At 37.8% G+C, this 20,438-nt stretch overlaps 1 protein-coding gene across 1 annotated transcript in view; it reads right to left on the bottom strand.

Moving 5' to 3' along the window:
• Window positions 1–20,438, bottom strand: part of LOC150090766 (putative polypeptide N-acetylgalactosaminyltransferase 9) — a 134,596-nt gene that overhangs the window by 43,468 nt on the left and 70,690 nt on the right. The window contains exon 5 of the mRNA XM_090371424.1: window positions 4,410–4,527. Within this exon, the coding sequence (XP_090227550.1) occupies window positions 4,410–4,527 (118 nt within the window). The remainder of the gene's footprint in view (window positions 1–4,409; window positions 4,528–20,438) is intronic.

The following is a 20,438-nucleotide window of genomic DNA, read 5'->3' on the forward strand; positions in this document are numbered from 1 at the left end:
AAATGCACTAATATCACAATTTCAATTTTATATAGTTTGAGGCTTTCTATCCTAAACTGTTATTTGTTTAGTTTGGTATTCATTAATAATATTATGGGGAACATTGAAAATCTATTTACTTTTGCTGACTAAATTAATATGATAATGTGACAAGCTTCACAAGAACTCTGAAACTACTGTTCACAGTAGTTTCAGAGTTCTTTCAAAAAATTTCCAACTTGATGAGTATCAAATTGTAAAACATTTGCTACTATAGAGAGAAATTAGAGAAACGGGTATGCTGAAACCAGCAAGAGTAAATGCTGGTAGAGAGAGGTTTTGATGGACTGCAGTTATTAAAGGGCAAATATTTTGTGCAGTACCAGTATCTCCTATCACAAGTTCCAGAAGTTTTTCAGGTCACATAAATGTTTCATCTACAAGCATATGGAGGGCATTACATGAACTGCAATTGTATGTATTTCACAGTACCTGTACAAAAATTGTTGCCACAAGATATGAATAAATGCAGAAACCTTTATCAATGACTCTCTGAAATGCACACTCAATTTCTCAGCCATATTCTGGTTTCAGATGAATCAAGAAATGAAATTCTCAACTCTTGAAACACTCATACCTGAGCTGAAGAAATCCCACATACAATTGTCAGTACTAATTATCAACATACCTTTTGCTTTAACATTTGATGGGATGTCCACGGAGACAACCTTATTGATTTTTATTTTTTTAGCAGATATGGTAAAAAAATAAAAATCAATAAGGTTGTCTTCTAAGGTTGTCTTTTGGGAATGGCATGCCTACAAGAGGGTGGACAAAATAATGGAAACACCTGTGATAAGAGTTACTGCTATGCACTAATATGGACCACCCTTTGCTTTTAAAACAGCTTGTATTCTATGTGGAATAGATTCAAAAAATCTTAAACTATATAAGAGAAATATTAGACCATTCTTCATGGAGGAATGTTTCAAGCTCTTTGAGTGATGAAGATAGAGGAAATCTGCTTCTCACTCTCCTCTACAAATATGCCCACAGTGGCTCGATAATGTTTAAGTCTGGTGAGGTGCAGTCCATGGAAGATGTATAGTCTCAGTTTCATACTCCTCAAACCAAGATTGGACACATCTAGCTGTGTGTATTAGAACATTATCATCTTGGAACATGGCATTATTTATGAGAAAATACTCTTGCACCATGGGATGAACCTGGTCACTCTAAATATCAAGCCAATTAGTGGCAGTAATTCACTTGTTCAGGGGGATGACAGGACCTAAAAAATACCAATATATTGCTGCTCAAACCAAAGCACTGTTGATCCCCCTCGGTGTTTGATAGTTGCACACAACAGTCAGGATGATGTGCTTCCTTAGGCCTTTGCCAAAAGTAAACTCTCCCTGATGTTGGAAAAACTGTGAATGATGATACGTTTTCAATCATCAAGTGTCCAGTTTTTGTGCTCCTTACACCACTGCATGTTCTTTCTAGCATTACCATCAGTAATGAGTAGCTTGACAATAGTAGCTCTGCCATAAATAAATTTCAGCTTTAGGGAGTTTCCACCAAACTGTTTTGCTATAAAGTAGATTGCTAAGACTCACATTAAGTTCTACAGTTATTTTTGAGGCAGTAGTTTTATGTTTTCAAGCTACAATCCTTTTCAGTGCCCAAAGGTCTCTTTCAATCAGCTTCAAATTTCTGCCACAATTCATTCTATCAGATTTTGTTTTTCTAATATGGACCACCATATTAAAAAAACATTTTACTAGTAAATGTAGCCTTCCAATACAGTGGATAGGTTAAACAAATCAGCAGTTTTAGCCACAGATGCACCTGCTAAATGTGCACCAACAATTTGACCTCTTTGAAATTCAGACAGGTCAGTCATTTTCTTCATGTACATTTTTATATCACTTTTAAATAAACATCAGTTTTCATCATCATTCCATCACAGTACTACCTGCAAGAAACAAAAAAAATCATCACTGCATGTTCATAAATACATCATACAGCCATTACAAAAATTACTACTTTCGTATCAGGCGATTTTTTGAAAATCAGTAGAGGATGTGGTTTACGTACAACAGTGCAGATGCCTACTTTTTTCTATGATGTTTCTAAATTTTTAAATACAAAGTATAATAACCAATAGATTGGCTGGAAAAGACCTGTAAAATGGCCACTGTGATCACCTGATCTTATACATCCTTAAATTACTTTCTGTGTTGGTCATATGAATTCTGTGGTTTATTCTATGTGCATTACCACACAGGGCAAACAGAATTCACATTCCGGATGCTATTGAAATCATTAAGGAAATGATAAGGCACTCCAGCAGATCAGAATTGTCATGATGAATGCTTCATCGAAGAAAGTGAACAGCTGTTTTAGATGTTTTCCATTAAGAGGTTTATTTGTTTCTTTTTGATTTATAATTTATGGTAAATGTTTAATATGATTAAAGATTCAATGCTACTGATTAATTAATGATTTAATATGATTAATGTTTAATAATTCAGAAATAAAGACTTCTGAGACATGTTTACAGAAAATTATTTTAAGGTGTATTATTTTCTTATTTTTATCTTATTTTAAGCTGTAGAATATGCCCCAACATTTGTTCCATGCAATTCTGAAACACCTTGTATATATACAAGGGGTTTCCAAAAAGTAAAGTAACATATTTTTTTTCTTAATAATGGTGAAAGGGAATGAGATGAAATGTGGGGGACAGACAGATCCGTTAATAACGTTCAAAAAGACCACCAGTGCAGTGTTGTGGTACTGTCGCCTCACAGCAGATTCCAGTTGCAAAATGGCAGTTACAGTGCGAGTGTGGTCCAAAAGTGTTTGCAAGCAAAAGGGTCTTCACCAAGTGACATTCACTGTGAACTGGTTGCTGTGTATGGCGAAAAGGTGATGACAAAGAAGCAGGTGTGTTTTTGGTGCAACAAATTTAAAGTGGGCCATGCTGACATTGAAGATCGACATCAGGCGGGCGGGCAGGCCTTCATCGAGCAAGACAGAAGACAACACTTCACACATTAAGGGCATCATTTTTGAAAACAGGCGAGTGAAACTGTGAAATTGCACAAATAGTAAACATGAGTAAGTCAACTGTTCACGACGTCCTTGGCTTTTGAAAGGTGTGCTGCCGCTGGGTGCCCTGACTATTTTCAGAGGAGGACAAAGCAAAATGATAATGTTGTGATACAGCGATGAAGGAAAGGATTTTCTCGCTCGCTCGCTCGCATAGTCACAGCAGACAAAACGTGGGTTAGTTAGTTAGTTATTTGGTTTTTAGGAGCATTAGCAACTAAGGCCATATTGCTCCGGGATATGCAGTGGTCATTCCCTGACCTTTCCACATCCTCCGTATTTGGTGGTGATGGGCTCGAACCCTGATCTAATCAAGAAGCATTTGCTATGCACTGCTGCTCCTTCCTTTTCTGGCTACGGAGGTGTGACAAAACGTGGGTTCATCACTTTATCCTGGAGAGCAAACAAGACTCCAATGACCTGGAAACATCCACAATCTCCAGTACGCAAAAAATTCAAAACTGTTCCCAGTATCCAAAAAGTCACGGCCACAGTGTTCTGGGATCGCCAAGGCATTTTGTTGGTGGATTTCTTGCTCAAGGGAGGAACAATCAATGCACAGCTTTACTGTGCAACGTTGGAAAAACTGAAAGACATCATTCAAACGACCAGGACTCCTGACAAGTGGCGTGATTTTGTTGCACAACAACACAACTCCACATACTGCCCACACCACTCGTGAATGGTTGCGCCGTAATCGTTGGGAAACTCTGTCACAAAACCCCCTGAAGACTTAGCGCCTTCAGACTTCCATTTGTTCAGCCCTCTGAAAAAACACCTTTCAGGAAAGCATTTCACCACAGATGGGGAAGTTCATCAGGTAGTGCGATGTTGGTTACTGCGTGTGGGCACTGTGACTTCTTCAGTACTGGTATCGATAAACTGATCCATCATTGGGACAAGTGCATCAATAAAACTGGAGACTCTGTGCAGAAGTCATTGTTGTTGTTGTTATTTAGTTTTTAGGAGCATTAGCAACTAAGGCCATATTGCTCTGGGGATGAGCAGTGGTCATTCCCTGACTTTTCCGCATCCTCCGTATTTGGTGGTCACGGGATCGAATCCCGGTCTAATCAAGCAGCGTGTGCTACGCACTGCTGCTCCTGCCCACCTGGCTACGGAGGCACCTGGAGAAGTAGTGCATGTTCACTTATTTCTTGGTGTGTAATTTCAACTTCGTATTAAACTTCATCAAGAAAAAAATGTGTTACCTAACTTTTTGGAAACCCATCGTAAATGTGTTACCTTACTTTTCAGAAACCTCTCATAAATGTGTTATTTTTTTTCCGGAAACCCCTTGTACATATACTTACCTTAAATGAAAGTTCCAAGTTTTCTCCTCCCCAGAGTTCCAACTCACTGTCATAAGTCCCTAACTTTTGGAAAAAATCCTTGCTAATTGCAAAAATTCCTCCTGCCATTGTCGGAGACCTATATAAACAAAAAAAAAAAAAAAAAAAAAAAAAAAAAACACTTGAATATTAAAAACTTTTATTCTCAATTGAATGAAAACAGTAATTTAAATTTGCATGATAGTAAATTAATAGCAATGCTTCTATAATAGTAACTTGCCTCTATATCTATATACGTTTGCTTATGAGAAACAAAATGAAGAAAAAAAGGAATAAAAAATGGTAAATATTCTATTAAGACATTGTTCATTTGGAATGCCAACTAAAAACATGGAAGGAACACATGTTTGCAAAAATAAAATAAGATGGAGAGTTGGGTTTCCATAATAAGGTATGTGTGAGAGAAAAGGGGGTTTTATAACAGAGGGGACGCATGCACTTACTAGCTCATTTAATTTACTGTGCTGTTTAAGACAGCTTTATCACCTTTTTTTTTTTTTTTTTTTTCCTCCTTTTTCCAATTTTTTTAATAGCCTGCTTTTGTGCATTATTCATTCTGGATTCACATTTTAATTAACTATTAAAGAATACAATCTGGCATATTCTTTAATACTAATCATATTCTTTATTACTTAATCCTCTGGATGATTATTAAGTCTAAACTTCTTCTGCAATAGCCTCTCTTAAATGGATAAATAGACACTGGATTTAGAACTTTTTGGCATGGGAAAAATGTGATAAATCAACATAACTACAAAGGATGAAAAAATTGTTTCTCCAGACAGCAACTGAAGATAAAGATCAAGAATATATATCAATTCTATAACAAAATTAGCAACACTGTAGGGTCTAAGAGGCACAAGAGGCCAGGGGCAACACTACTAATTTCTTTTTTTGAATAATTCCACACTACAATCAAACCTAGAAGAGATATGATAAATAAGGAATTGATAATGTGCTTATTAATATCATTAAACTTTCAAATTTAAATCAAGCCTTTGGATCACAAAGAAAAGATGAGAAGAAACAAGAGAGGTTTCTGACAAACTTAATTTTTTCTTTCTTCACCATAATGAACTCAGCTTTGGCTATACAACGTCCATCATTATTATGTTCAGCTTCTATGGACTCTGGATGCCTTCACAATATTTCTTCCTTTCCTCTCCTCTCTGTTTTCTACTGTCTATCTCCAGTCTACAATCCCAAGCCTGTTTATATCATTCCTCATACTGTCCTCTCATCTCGATGTGCTTCCCAGGACCTATCGAATGGGAGCACCATCCAGTGAATTTAACTGACTGCCTGGCTAAAATTTAAGCGATTCTCATGGTACCGTATGGTACTGCTCACTGATCTCAATCAATATTAATTAGAACATACTATGCGATTGAGATCAATGTAACAGGAGCAGGTGCCAAGTCCAGCTGGAATTGTGACTGGATGCCGAAAGATTGGTAGAACTCAGCTTTCTGGTACATAACTTACCTGCGCAGTTATTATTATTATTATTATTATTATTACTAGCCATATAGTGCAAGGAAGCCCGAGGCTTATGGTGCACCAGCTAAAAAAAAATTTCCGAGTTACCCTGAGAGAGAGAGAGAAGTAGAAGGGAATCACCAAGAAATAGAAGACTGATGATATCCAGCTCAGGACCCTGGGTGTGCCAAGCCCATACTCACCAGATGTGAGCCCCTGGGGTAAGACCTCCCACTATTCGGCCATCGTGGAAGGGTGCAGAGGTCACATTTGCACAATGCTCCACTTGATGTAGAGGATGGATGGGGATTGTAGGACGACTCAGCTGGATTTTGTATTTTCCTCAAGCACTTAACATGGTTCCCTTGATTCTTAAGGTAACCATAGATGAAGAGAAGTAATTTATTTGAGGTAAGAGTTTTGTTCTTGATAGTTTGTATATATTTTTGGGGTAATTCGGGAGGTCTTACCCTGGGGTAAGACCTCCCGAATTACCCCAAAAATTCGTATATATTTTGGTATTTCTGAGCGTTTTTCTGCATGGTGCAATCACTATAGCGCTAGCGATCTTGCTGTCAAAACCCTTGACTTGCCTACAACTCAAAGGCCCAAAATTTTTAACTATATTAGACAGAAAACTAGTTATATCAAGGTTATCTTTAATGGGGAACTTAGAACTAGTAATATATTTAAGATATTTTTAGTTTTTAAGATAGTTTTCTTTGTTCATGGCGATTTTCCCGCCAAAACTGGGAAATCCCATTACTTGGGTTATAACAGGTCTAATTTTGAACAGACACATCAAAATTATTTCTCCCAACGGAAGAAACAATATAATATGGGCAGAATGACTGAAAAGGACCTAAATACGGACAAAAAAAATGCAGAAACCAGGAGGCAACCTGACTTAAATATAAAGGATATCCCAGACTCAGACATCAGAGTTTTTAGGGAAAGAACCCCCAACAATAATGAGCAAATAAATAACGAAGACACTGAAGCCTGTCCCTCAGACCCCCTTGGTATGAAAAGGACAAAAAAAAGGAAGAAATCAAACAGAAATAAAGAGTACAAAGAAAAAGATAGCAATGAAAATACAGAGAACAGAAGAGGAAATAAGGTTTGAAACCATTGACCAGATTCAAGAACCAATCAAACAAATTAAAGAGTTAAAACTTTACCTAGAAGACATATTAAAGAGTTAAAACTTTACCTAGAAGACAATTTAAAGAGTTAAAACTTTACCTAGAAGACAAATTAAAGAGTTAAAATTTTATCTTTACCACAAGCAAACAAATAGAATAACATCTGCAACAAGACTACAGATAGTCAAATGAAGAGGTCAAAGAAACAGTGATGACGCAACTAAAGTCCTACTTAAAGGACATAAAAATTAACAGTATGAGAAAAGTGAAAGAAAATGGGGTGTTACTGGAAGTAGCAAATAAAGAGGATTTAAAAAAGGTGGAGGCAATACCTGAAGTCACAAAACTTGGGCTTAAAACAGAAAAGCTAAAAGGAAAAAATCCTCACATCTTAATTTTTGATGTACCAGAAGCAACATTAGAAAAAGACCTAATGATCGATATATATTATATAAACTTTAGTAGCATAATGACAATAGATGAATTTGCTGCTGAATTCCTTCTAAAATGAGAAACCAAAAGCAAAAGAAATGGATTATTTAACATAATAGCAGAAATTACACCTAAAATATGGAAGGCACTTCAGGAACAACAGAGAATCTATGCTGGCTGGACCAGCCATAGATTCAGGGAACATTTCCGTATACAAAAATGTTTTAAATGTCATAAGTATGGTCACACTGCCAGGGACTGCAGTCAAAAAGAACCCATCTGTGGTCACTGTGCAGTCACTGGCCACAATTACAAAAGCTGCAAAAATAAGTCTCAGCAGCCAAAATGTGCTACTTGCAAGGCAGCACAGCTGACTGACTATGCATGCAGCATCAGGGATGACAAATATCCCTGCTATAAAAAAATGGTAAAACTTATACAATCTAGGACCAATTATGGGCCAGATTAAAAATATAAATGTGACTAGAGCTCTAAATCTCACCAATTGAATGCTCAAAGAGCAAGAGCTGTTATAGATCAGATCAAGCTCAAATTAGAAAAAAATTACATAGACATCTTACACATCTTGGTACTCCAAGAACCATACACACATGAGTAGGGTTCAAGGATACCTAAGAAACTTAAGAAACTACAAAATCATAGAATGCACCTCGGGTGTCCCTTCTACAGCAATAGTAGTTAAAAACACTACCCTTACAGTCACAGAGGTGGATCACCTCTGCTCCCCAACAGTAGTGTGTGTTCATATCACTAGTGCTGTGGGACAGTTCTATGTTATCTCACTTTATTCCAGACCTGGCGAAGATATAAATCCTACAACAGAATATTTACAAGCAATCACAGACCTGCTACCTACAGCAAATATCATAATGCGTGCTGATGTCAACTGCTGGTCAGCCTTATGGTAGCCATACAGAAGACAGAGTAGGCACACACAAAGGCCAGGTATTGTCAGATTTTATAGCCACCTCATCCTTTCAAGTGATAAATCAACCTAATAATTTACCAACTTTTAGGAGTAACATGTGGGAGAGTGACACTGATGTCACTCTTGCCACCAAGTCAATAGCCTATAAAATTACCAACTGGTGTATCCAGCCATCCTGGACCACATCAGATCATAGAGCCATCAAACTAAACAGGCAATTACAAATAACCCAACACTCTTTGTTGGATATCAAAAGGTATAACCTTAAAAAGGCAAACTGGCAGATTTTTGCAGAACATACAGCAGCTGAGCTGCAAAAAACAGGAAAATAAGTGGTCTAGATCAGACAGCTGTAGCTTGGACGAACAAGCACGGACTATGACAAACATTTTCACAAAAACAGCAAACCTGTCTATCCCCACAGAAAAAACCAAGAAAGCAGGCAGTCCCCTGGTGGTGCCCTGAGCTGACTATACTCAGGAGAAGGGTGCACCAGGCGAGGAGAAATTTTCAAAGAGTCATCTTGGCCACAAAATGAGGTGGATGCACTGAGAGATTCTTATAGAACTCTCAGGAATCAGTATACAGCCCTCAGAACAGACAAGAAAAAGAAATGCTGGAGGCACTTGGTGGGAACTACTGGAAACAATAACCAAAAATAGTGACCAACAAGCTGCCAAGAGGTGATGTTTTGGAAACTACTGTCAAACCAGATGGAACCCCAACCCTGCATTGGGCAGATTCTGTAAATAACATCCACGACAGTATAATTCAGACTGAAACTGAGGAATATTGCTCCACCCAGCTAGACATTACAAAAGAAAACACTGAATATGACAATGCCAATACTGAACCTCTGTTTATAATACAAGACTTAGAAACAGCACTATCTAAAACCAAAAACAATAAATGCCCAGGTTTTGACCTCTTAGAGGTTGAAATTATCAAAAAAGTTAGCAGAAATAGCACCAGGAAAAATTAATAGCACTGTATGACAGAAGGTATATTCCCAAAAATATGGAAAAAAGCTGTGTTAAGATTAATTCTCAAAAACCCAGAGAAACCACCTACTGATCCCAAATCATATAGACCAATAGCCCTACTCCCTGTACTAGGGAAAATATATGAAAGACTAATATATAGAAGATTAGCTCAATACTACAGAAGCAGGTTTACATTGCAACAATCAGTATTGTTTTAAGCAGGGAAACTCTACAGAGGATGCTATGCACCACCTACTGACAACAGTTAAAAACTCAGAGGAGAAATATATGCTGGTAATCTCCATTGAATTTGCTGAGGCATTTGACTCACTCACTCTGGTGGTCTAGTGTCCTTAGGAGACTCCGCCAAGCAAATGCCCCACAAAACTCTAAGGTAATAAACAACTACCTTACAGACAGAGGTGTCTCAGTACACACAAGGTTCTAGGAATTGGCATGCCCTATGAATAAAGGCTGCCCAAAGGGTTCAATCCTTGGCCCTTTCTTCTGGAACATTGTTCTGGATAAATTTTGGGCCTTGGATCTGGGCCCCGTAGAATGCCTGGCCTTTGCAGATGACATGATTTTCCTTGTAGTAGTAGTAGTAGTAGTAGTAGTGGCATGTGATGCAAGAAAGCAAATGTATGAGCTTATGCATTTAAAATAATTAAATGCACATGGCATAATACTTTAAGAGTTTAGTATCTATATAATATCGGTGTTTAGATACATCATAGACACTCTTAAAAAAAACTACAAAGTAGTTGTTGTGGGCATCATTTGCTCTTTCTCATATTGTGCTCTGCCTTCACGACGAGTTGCCATGATACTGCACTACCTCAAATAAGTAACGCTTCACTAATAGAGAAGACTATTGTTACTTATTCTCAGTGAGTACCACCACCCAGACATGTTTCAAGGCTATTGGCCTATCATCAGTGGGTGGGCAGGTACCCTAGTATTGCAGATAATATTTAAATATTATCTTATACACCTTTTGGCATCTCTCATATTGTGCGATTAACTTCACAACTGGGTCGTCATGTCTGCAATACTAGGGTACCTGCCCACCCACTGATGATAGGCCAATAGCCTTGAAACATGTCTGGGTGGTGGTACTCACTGAGAATAAGTAACAATAGTCTTCTCTATTAGTGAAGCGTTACTTATTTGAGGTAGTGCAGTATCATGGCAACTCGTCGTGAAGGCAGAGCACAATATGAGAAAGAGCAAATGATGCCCACAACAACTACTTTGTAGTTTTTTTAAGAGCGTCTATGGTGTATCTAAACACCGATATTATATTAAATAGTCTTCCATGCGCAACAGTGTCAAAAGCTTTCCTGAAATCCAAATATATGATATCAAAATTATTTTTTGCATCCAGTTCTTTTGTAACCACATCATAAAATCCTATCAAATTTGTCAGACAAGACTTTCCCTTAACAAACCCATGCTGTGTCTGAATTATTGCTGCAGTCTTGTCTAGATGATCCTGCAATGCATCTTTAACCAGCGACTCCATTATTTTACACGGAACAGAAGTTAAACTAACTGGTCTGTAATTACTCGTGTCACCCTTCGATCCCCCTTTGTGAATTGGGGATACATTTGCACATCTCCAGTCCGTGGGAACCTCCCCTGAGTCCAAGGATGCTCTCATAATTATGGCTAAGGGTTTGCTTAGTTGCTTTGCCGCCTCCTTTAATATAACTGGATAGATCCTATCCACCCCAGGTGCTTTTCTTACGTTTAACTTCAACAGTTTCTCTTCCACTTTGCTCTCAGTTATTACAAAATCATTAAGTATCCTGCTAGAATTTGATAACTTTCTACCATTTGTAAAAGGTAACACGCAAGTCGTTGTAGAGCAAAGATCAAATGCCACCCTCTTGCAGCTGCAGGAGTGGGCACAAATGCAAGTGCTCAAAATATCGCCTGAAAAAACCAAACAAATACTTCTAAAAGGCAATTTGGACATAAGAAGACGTCCACAAATCAAAATTAACACAACCACTATAAAAATGGTAACAAAACTAAAATATCTTGGAGTGGTCTTTGATTCAAAATTAACTTTTTACCCCCATTAGACCTACTTAGCGAAGAAAGTGAGAAATTATGCAGGTATGATTGCCAGGATCAGTCAAGCAGACTGGGGGCTCATAAGAAAGATTCTGGCAATCATATACCGTGCAATGTTTCTACCTGTTATCACCTATGTAGCCGGTGCGTGGTTCATCCGCTCAGCCATAGTAAGAAATAGGAATAAATTAGAATCAATACAAAGGACAATACTACTCACTATTACCAGAGCATGTCGCACAGTAAGCACATCTGCGCTACAGTTGCTGGCCGGAGCTCTCCCACTTTACATGGAAGTAGCCAAAAGAGGCTTATATTATAGATTTAAAAAGGGCGTACCCACAGAATTTCTAGGGATAGCCCTTGATCACCAAAGGGTTTCTGCCACGGGTGGCAATTGTTAGCCCAAATCCAACTAAGTGGTATGCCCCTGGACTTTTTGTAATTTATATTGACAGGTCACGGTTCCCGAAAGGCAAAACTAACCTCCTTAGGGCTGACTGATGACCCAAACTGTACCTGTGAAGACTCACAAGAGTGAAGACTGGGCACGCATTCTATATGAATGTATAATTTATGACATCCTCAGAACAGAGCTAATAGCACAAATTGGCCCCCTTCCCAGGGGAGAAGAACATCTGTTCATCATAGGATTGGAAATTTATAAAGGCTTTACATCTTTCACACAGAAAGTATTCGAAATGCACAGAACTATCCAAAAATGGAAATTCAGTCCCCCAGCAATTAAACAATAATCAATAGTTAAAATTGTCCAAGTTTCCCACGATGACTTAAAAACTGTCAGGATAGCAGTATTCTGCACCCTGACAGAAATCTGACATGACAAAACTCCCCAGGACTACCCTGCAGGAACCTGGGGCCCCACGCCAAATAAGTAGCCAAGTAGGGGAGGGAGAGGTACAGGCATCCAGGAAAGCAGATTAGCTGAAAAATATCAATAAGCTAGTAGCAAGGCTATGCAATGTAGAATGAAAGACAGAATGAATTGGTTAGGCACTGAGCGAACTAGGAATTATAGTAAAAGGGAATAATAAAGGGCAGTGTTGGTGAAAGAAAGAGTGACCTGGCATGAGTGAAAGAGAGAGTAAATGGGAATGAGTGGAAGAGCAAATGTAATTGGCCAAAAGAATACAAAGCTAAAAATAACTTACACTACTTTATATATACTAACAAACATTCACTAACTAAAAACACTATCACTGCATTCTCCCTGGCCTGCAAAAAACTTATGGCTAGGCCTACACCACAACTGAAAAATAACAGTATGTTGAGGTGCCCAGAGAGTGCAGTGTAGAAAGCAAGAATCGAATAAATGAAATGAAAGCCAGAAGAATGAATGAATGTGTGTGTGAGAAAAACCATAAATGCTACAGTTAAGTACACACTAACTCTAGTTTAATTAGTATTTAAATTTACACTACACGTCATTGCATCCCCTCCCCGGTGTGTGAAAAAAAAAAATGAATGAGTGAGTGAAAAAAAAAAAAAAAAAAAAAAAATATATATATATATATATATATATATATATACACTGTATATATATATAAAAATTGGAATAAAAAAAAATTATAAAATATAAGAAAAAAAGCATAAAAAAAAATAGAATGCAAGTAGAGTGAGAATGCAGATTATGAATGAAGTAAATCTCTGCCACCCTTCGCCCGGTGGGTTACCCACTGCCAGCTAACATATCCCCACCCTAGGAGCGGGATGGGCAGTTTGACCTTCCTACCGGATTCGACGTTACATGGACATGACAACCATCACTGACGAAGACATTCTGAGGCTTTCCTACCAACATGCCATTGGCAATCTGAACTGGGACTCTAACCCAGTTGACTTTAAAACCACATCCCGGGGCAGGGGGAAAGATAGGTGTCTCCCCCCTCCATGCCTCCCCCCATACTTTGCCTGGTGGGGCTCGTCTCCACTGACCTCTTTGGGGGATGTCTACTCTATTTCTATTTTCCCCAGTCTTCAGCCTTTCCCCCTCTCTCACTAAACTGACCGAGTACACCCTTTAACAATGCCGCCAAATTCTAATAAACGTCTAAATTCTACCATTTTCTTGTGAATCTCTTTCTGTCAAATTCTAATGTACATCCCTTTTTTTTATAGACCTTGCCACTGAAATCCTTGGAAATTAGCTGGTGGAGCCTGCCAGAGTACTTGAATAACCTACTGGTGCCTGACCTGCCTCGTCGTGGCAAAGTGTGGGCAATGCAGGGAGATGTAACAGATGTTTAAATCTTTGAATGGATTAAGTTAAATATTAATGACATTCTTCCTCTTGCTGACTACACACATGAGAGGACATAAATTCAAGTTTAGGAAGGATGGTTGCAGGATAGTGGGTCCCAATGGCTAAATGGTCAGGGAAACAACAGAACATAATGCTACACAACAGACCACTCCCCACACACTTTTAAATCTCTGGCCTCCACAGAGTTCTGTGTCACTCACAAAGAATACAACGTGGAGATGGGGGGAATGCCTGGCGCCGTCAGACAACTAACACACTTTACTCGACCATCATGCTGACATCATGTGGCAAGTTTCAAAAGATGAAACAGATGGGTTCATGGTCAACTGCCATTGTATAAACCACTGCCTGGCTCCTGCTAGTGCCCAAGTAGCTGCTGAGGTGCCTTATTTGGTAAAATTTAACAATATCTTAAGACAACTGTTTTTCTTTTTCCCAAATTCATCCGTTAGGATAGCTGGTTTAACTAAAATCCAAAATATACTGGACATTCCTCAGATTAAACTTAAAATGGCTTGTGACACTAGGTGACTGTCTGTTGACTTTACTGTACAGTCTTTAACAGAATCCTTGGCGAGTGTCATTGCTGCACTCGAAAGAGAAGCCATCAAAAGAAATGACATCACAGCTAAAGGTTTAAGCAGATATATAAGAACATACAATTTTGTAGCTTCATTTATGATGCTTTTAGATGTGCTACCTCGTTTGTCTAAATTATCTAAAATTTGGCAAAGGCAAGATGTTAATTTAACAGAAATAGACCCAATCTTAGAAGCCACAAAACTAAGCATTATGGAATTGAAAGACACTTCTACTAATCCTTTTAAAAATCTCCATCTACATCTTGCAGGTGAATATTCAGCTGCAAGATGTAGATGAACCTTCGTATTGATTGTTCAGATGCTAATGCTATTGCTTTTAAGACTATAATCTATGATAAATACATAGACACGTTATTACCCACCTAGAAGTAAGATTTTCGGATATGCCAGTCATTTCCTATTTTCAAGAGTTTTCAATCCAGTAAGACATGATCAAAATGAGGCTTCTGAGATTCTTTTTGAGCATTATTCTAAAAATGGAAGTCCTGAAATTTTAAACTATGAAAGTAGTAAACTAGAATGGGCAGTTGCATCAAATTGTTTTAAAAAACAATCATACAAAAATCTAGAGATGAAACAAATAATGCTTAAATTTTCAACAACACCTGAGCTCAAAGAATCTTTCCCAGATTTAGCAAACCTAGCTGCCATTGGACTGGCTATACCTGTAAGCACAGCTGAATGTGAAAGATGATTTTCCACTCTAAAACAAATTAAAACCTGTTTAAAGAATTGCATGAAGCAGTGTACACTAAATAATCTTATTTTGATTTCACTAGAAGGTCCAGATCCAACAGACTGATTATAAAAAAGCTGCAGACAACTGGGCCTCTAAGAAGAAAAGAATTAATATATAAAATGTTAATCTTGAGTTAAAATCATTACATGGATTTAAACATTTTTCATTATTATTTTTTATATTGAATTCTAATAAAATTGTGTTTTTAAATTTGTTATTAAAACATTCTACTTTTTAAATAAAAAGTACCTTATTTGTTAAATTTAGTGTGTTTATATGTGTTGGAATTTTTTTAGTTAAAAAATATAAAACTAGTCAATACCAATATTAAATTTTTTTAATGTTTGCTGCACAAATTATCATTAAATCAATATAATATTAAATTATGTAATTAATTTTTGCTCTGGATCACTTAAGTCACATTTATAAATAACAGAAAATTTTATAATATTGCAAAGTATTACACTTCCCCACCCAGCTACTTCATAATGCCACCCGGCTGGCAAAACTTTCTGGGGAGAACACTGCATCTCTTCCTGGGTCTTTCCCTAGTTCTCTCACCATATCCATTGTGAGGATTCTCTTTGTATTCTGTTTCCTGGCATGCAAATTTAGTAGTTGGCCCACTTCAGTCTGTTGCTTTTGATATAATATATTATTAGGATTTGATTTTTTTTTTTTTGTACATTTCATGAATTTCCCAATTTCTGAATTTCTCATTCTGACGACACCATGTTCAGTATCAAATACTGGTTCAAAGATTTGAGTACTACCTTATTTTCATAGGTTTGCAGCATCTTTTCCTCCACGTTTCTGACTGGTAGCTTATGGACAAGTATAATGATGGTTGTGTATAATTTAATTTTTGCTTTCTAAATATCAATATCTTGGAGTATAGAGGTCTGTCTATCAATCTGATTTCAATCTCAGTTTCAATCCTACTGCCTATTACTAACGTTTTTGCCAAGATATTTGAAACCCTCCGTAGTTTTGAACCTTAGTTCAAAACAATGCAAATTTTCAGATGTTTCATTTCTAAGGCATATGCATAATGCACATATTGCCTTTACCACATCCATTTGCTTGTAATAACTCTTCTCCTCTCCCCAATGAATTTTTATTAAATTTTATATTTAGGCCTTTTAAAAAGTTAATCTGTTGAGCCATCCCAAATTTTACTAAAACTGGATAATCCAGCAATTATTATTTCTTTTTTTAAATCTGCACATATTAACTCAACTATCAGCAGATGGATTTTCACGAAATTTTATATTTAGTCCTTTTATAAAGATTTACCAAGCCATCTCAAATTTCATTAAAATTGGACCAATAGAAATCTAGCAATTATTATTTCTGTCTGTCTATCTGCATGTAATAACTACTCCTAGATTTATATTCAAATTTTACATTTTGCTCTTTTACAATAATTTGTCAAGACGTACCAAATTTCATTAATATCAGACCAATAAAAACCTGGAAATTATTTCTTTCATAAATATCACATAGGCAATCCATATGCTACATAGTGTAGGTGAAGCACTAGATATTATGTTTACTGTGACATGCTGGTTCGAGGAATTAATGGACAATGTGTTGGATGAACAGTAAATAAATGTTCTCGATTCACATTTGCAACACTTGGAATACTATGTCCAAATATGGAGAATTGAGCTTTTTGAAAGGATCCAAAGATGGGCAACTTCTTATCCCTTTGCTAGCAGGAATAAGGAGGTGATTCAAAATCCCTTTGTACAAGTCCATGGTTAGGCCACATCTTGAATACTGTATACAGGCTTGGAGGCCTCACTTTAGGAAGGATGTAGATCTGCTGGAATGGGTGCAGAAGGGCAACCAGATTGGCGAAGGGAACAAAAGGGCACTCTTACCTAGAAAGGCTTCAGTTCTGCAAATTGGAGCAACCAGAGAATAGACACTTGCAGGGAGATGTAACAGATGTTTAAATCTTTGAATGGATTAAGTTAAATATTAATGACATACTTCCTCTTGTTGACTACACATGAGAGGACATAAATTCAAGTTTAGGAAGGATGGTTGCAGGACTGTTTTTGTTTTTTTACAAGAACCCCAAGCTCGAGAGGTAATAAAACCTACAGTATTCAGCACCATGCATAGGTGTGAGGGTTAAGAAGATTAGCATTAGCATTAGTAGAGGCATATGATGCAAAAAAGCAAGCTTATGCAGCATCAGCCAGAAAAAAAAAAAAAAAAAAAACTTCCACTTCACCCCTCCTCCATTCGTTCAATATACCTGTCCAGCTGAGCCTTAAATTTATTTAGGCTATCAACTTCCACAACAAGGGATGGAAGTCTGTTCCACCAACCAACCACCCACTAGCTAAAGACCAATTTCCAGACATCTATCCTACATCTGTCTTTCCTCAATTTGAATTTATGCCCTCTCAGGTGATTATTCTGAGCAAGAGGCAGAATCCCATCAGCATTGAGCATGCTCAAACCATTCAAGGCTTTATACACCTCTATCAGATCACCTCGCCGGTGCCTAGTCTCTAGACACTGTAATTTGCAAAATTTAAGCTTTTCTACATAAGAGTAACCCTTTTTTCCATTCACTAATCTTGTTGCCCTTCTCTGTATTCGTTCCAGCAGCTCTACATCCTTCCTGAAATGAGGCCTCCAGACCTGTATACAGTACTCAAGGTGTGGCCTGACCATTGCCTTATACAACGGAATAATCACCTCCTTATCCCTGCTAGAAAAATTCCTGTATATCATTGATAAGACACCATGAGCTACTCTTGCAGCCCGTCTGCACTGCTTAGAGAACTTCATATCTGAATGCACAATTACCCCCAGGTCCCTTTCATTCTCTACCACTGTCAGTGTAGTACCACAGAGTTGATATGTTGCTCTGGGGTTGCTGTTTCCCATATGTAGTACTTTACATTTGTCAATGTTATGTAGTACTTTACATTTGTCAATGTTAAACTTCATTTGCCACCTCTCAGCCCATCTGCTCAACCTTTCCAAATCCTGTTGCAGTAGCATAGCATCGGCAGTGTCCTTTACAACCCTGCCAACTTTTGTATCGTCTGAAAACTTGGACATTAAGCTTGATATACCATCATCAATATTATTTATAAATACAGAAAACAATAATGGACCCAACACTAAACCCTGAGGGACTCCACTAATAACATTAGTTCACGATGAGCAGTGTCCATTGATTACCACTCTCTGTGTTCTCCCCCTCAACCATCCCTTTATCTATAGCAGCAATTTGCCTCCAATGCCACACTGCTCCAATTTGTGCAGCAGTCTTCCATGCGCAACAGTATCAAAAGCCTTTCTAAGAGCCAAGTATATAATATCAAAGTTATTTCCTGCATCCAGTTCTTTTGTGACTGCATCATAGTATCCAATCAAATTGGTCAGGCAAGACTTTCCCTTAACAAAACCATGTTGTGTCCGAGCTATAACTGAAGTCTTGTCTAGATGATCCTGCAGTGCTTCTTTAACCAGTGCCTCCATTAATTTTCCTGGAACAGAAGTTAAACTCACAGGTCTATAATTACTTGTGTCAGCCTTTGATCCTCCTTTGTGAATTGGGGTCACATTTGCACATCTCCAGTCTATGGGTACCTCCCCTCCCCTGAGTCCAAGGAAGCTCTCATAATTATGGCTATAGGGTTTGCTTACTTCCTTTGCTGCCTCCTTTAATATAACTGGATAGATCCCATCCACCCCAGGTGCCTTTCTTGTGTTTATCTTCAACAATTTCTCCTCCACTTTACTCTCAGTTATTACAAGATTATTTAGCTTACTGCCAGAGTTGAATACACCTCTGGCATTCCCCTCGCTGAATAACTCCTCATGTGTGAATGTAGATGCAAAATACTCATTTAGTTTGTTAGCTACCTGAGCAGGATCATCAACAGTTGAACCATCAATATCAAGTGGACCAATCTGATTCATCCCCTTCCTTCTAGAGTTTACATAAGAAAAGAACTCTTTACTGTTTTTCTTTGCATCCTTTGCCAAAGATTTCTTGTAATCTGCCTTCGCCTGCTTAACCTCCTTTGTAACTTGGTTACAGATCAACTTATATCTATCATAGGCTTCTGTGTCACATGTTAATTTATATGTATCCCAAACATTTTTCTTCTCTGTCATATGTCTCATTAAACCTTGAACAATATTTCTTAGTTGGTATGTAAAGCCTAGTAGCTTCTAATATAAGTTCTTTGAATGCTTCCCATTTTGAATTTTCTGTTGGTAACATCATCAGTTGGTCCCACTGTGTAGAATTTAAATACTGTTCTTTTTTTGGCTGATGCTGCATAAGCTCATACATTTGCTTTCTTGCATCACATGCCACCACTACTACTACTACTGTCTCAGACCATCGTAGTCGCCTTTACGAAAACAATAACCCTTCTCTTTACCCCTGATGGTAGTTACCTCTTTGAGTAAATCCCACTTCAGCACACGGTGATCACTGCCACCTAGTGGTTCATCTATCTCCAGATTCTTAATGCATGAAGAATCACTACTGATAATCAAATCAAGAGTATTACTCCCTCTAGTTGCCTCCCGAACATGCTGATGTAGAAAACAATCATCCAATAAATCCACAAAAGCTTTGCTAGTGTGTGAGTGACCAACCCACAAATCCAGTCAATATCTGGGAAATTAAAATCCCCCATTAAAAGACTCTCTGATTTACTGGCCCACTCCAATTCCTTGGACATTTTCTTATTATACTCATCAAAGTCATTAGGCCTATAGCACACTCCTACTCTCAATTTGATCTCCCAGTGCTTATGTCACACCAAACTGACTCGACACTGCACTGTCCAGCAATGTCGACTGGCTTCACTTCCTTGGATTTTATGTATTTCTTAACTAATAGCACAACCCCTCCTCCCTTCCTATCCTGTCTATCCTTTCTTTAGATGTTGTACTCCTCAAATTCCAGTTCTGCATTCCTTATATCTGTGTGACACCACATCTCTCTCTGATATCCCAACAATATCCGCGTTTGATGCTTTGAGCAATACCTCAAATTTATCAAATTTATTTTCCAAACTCCTAGCACTGGTGTACACGCAAGTATACATGCACCTGTTCTTTTGCTTAGTTACCCTAACACAACCCATGTGTTTATTTGTACTGCAATGACTCCCAGCAGTCTCTGAAATATCCTGAATCTTGTTTTCCAGGTTTCTGCTCATTCCAACAGAAGCAGTGCAAGACTCACTTTCACCTCTGCCAGTGGCTACTGTTAATCTATTAGTCCTTGTTCCCCCCCAAGCT

The sequence above is a fragment of the Mastigoproctus giganteus genome, chromosome 1 (genome assembly GCF_048544385.1).
Source record: "Mastigoproctus giganteus isolate SK-2022 chromosome 1, ASM4854438v1, whole genome shotgun sequence".
Taxonomy (NCBI): Eukaryota; Metazoa; Arthropoda; class Arachnida; order Uropygi; family Thelyphonidae; genus Mastigoproctus; species Mastigoproctus giganteus.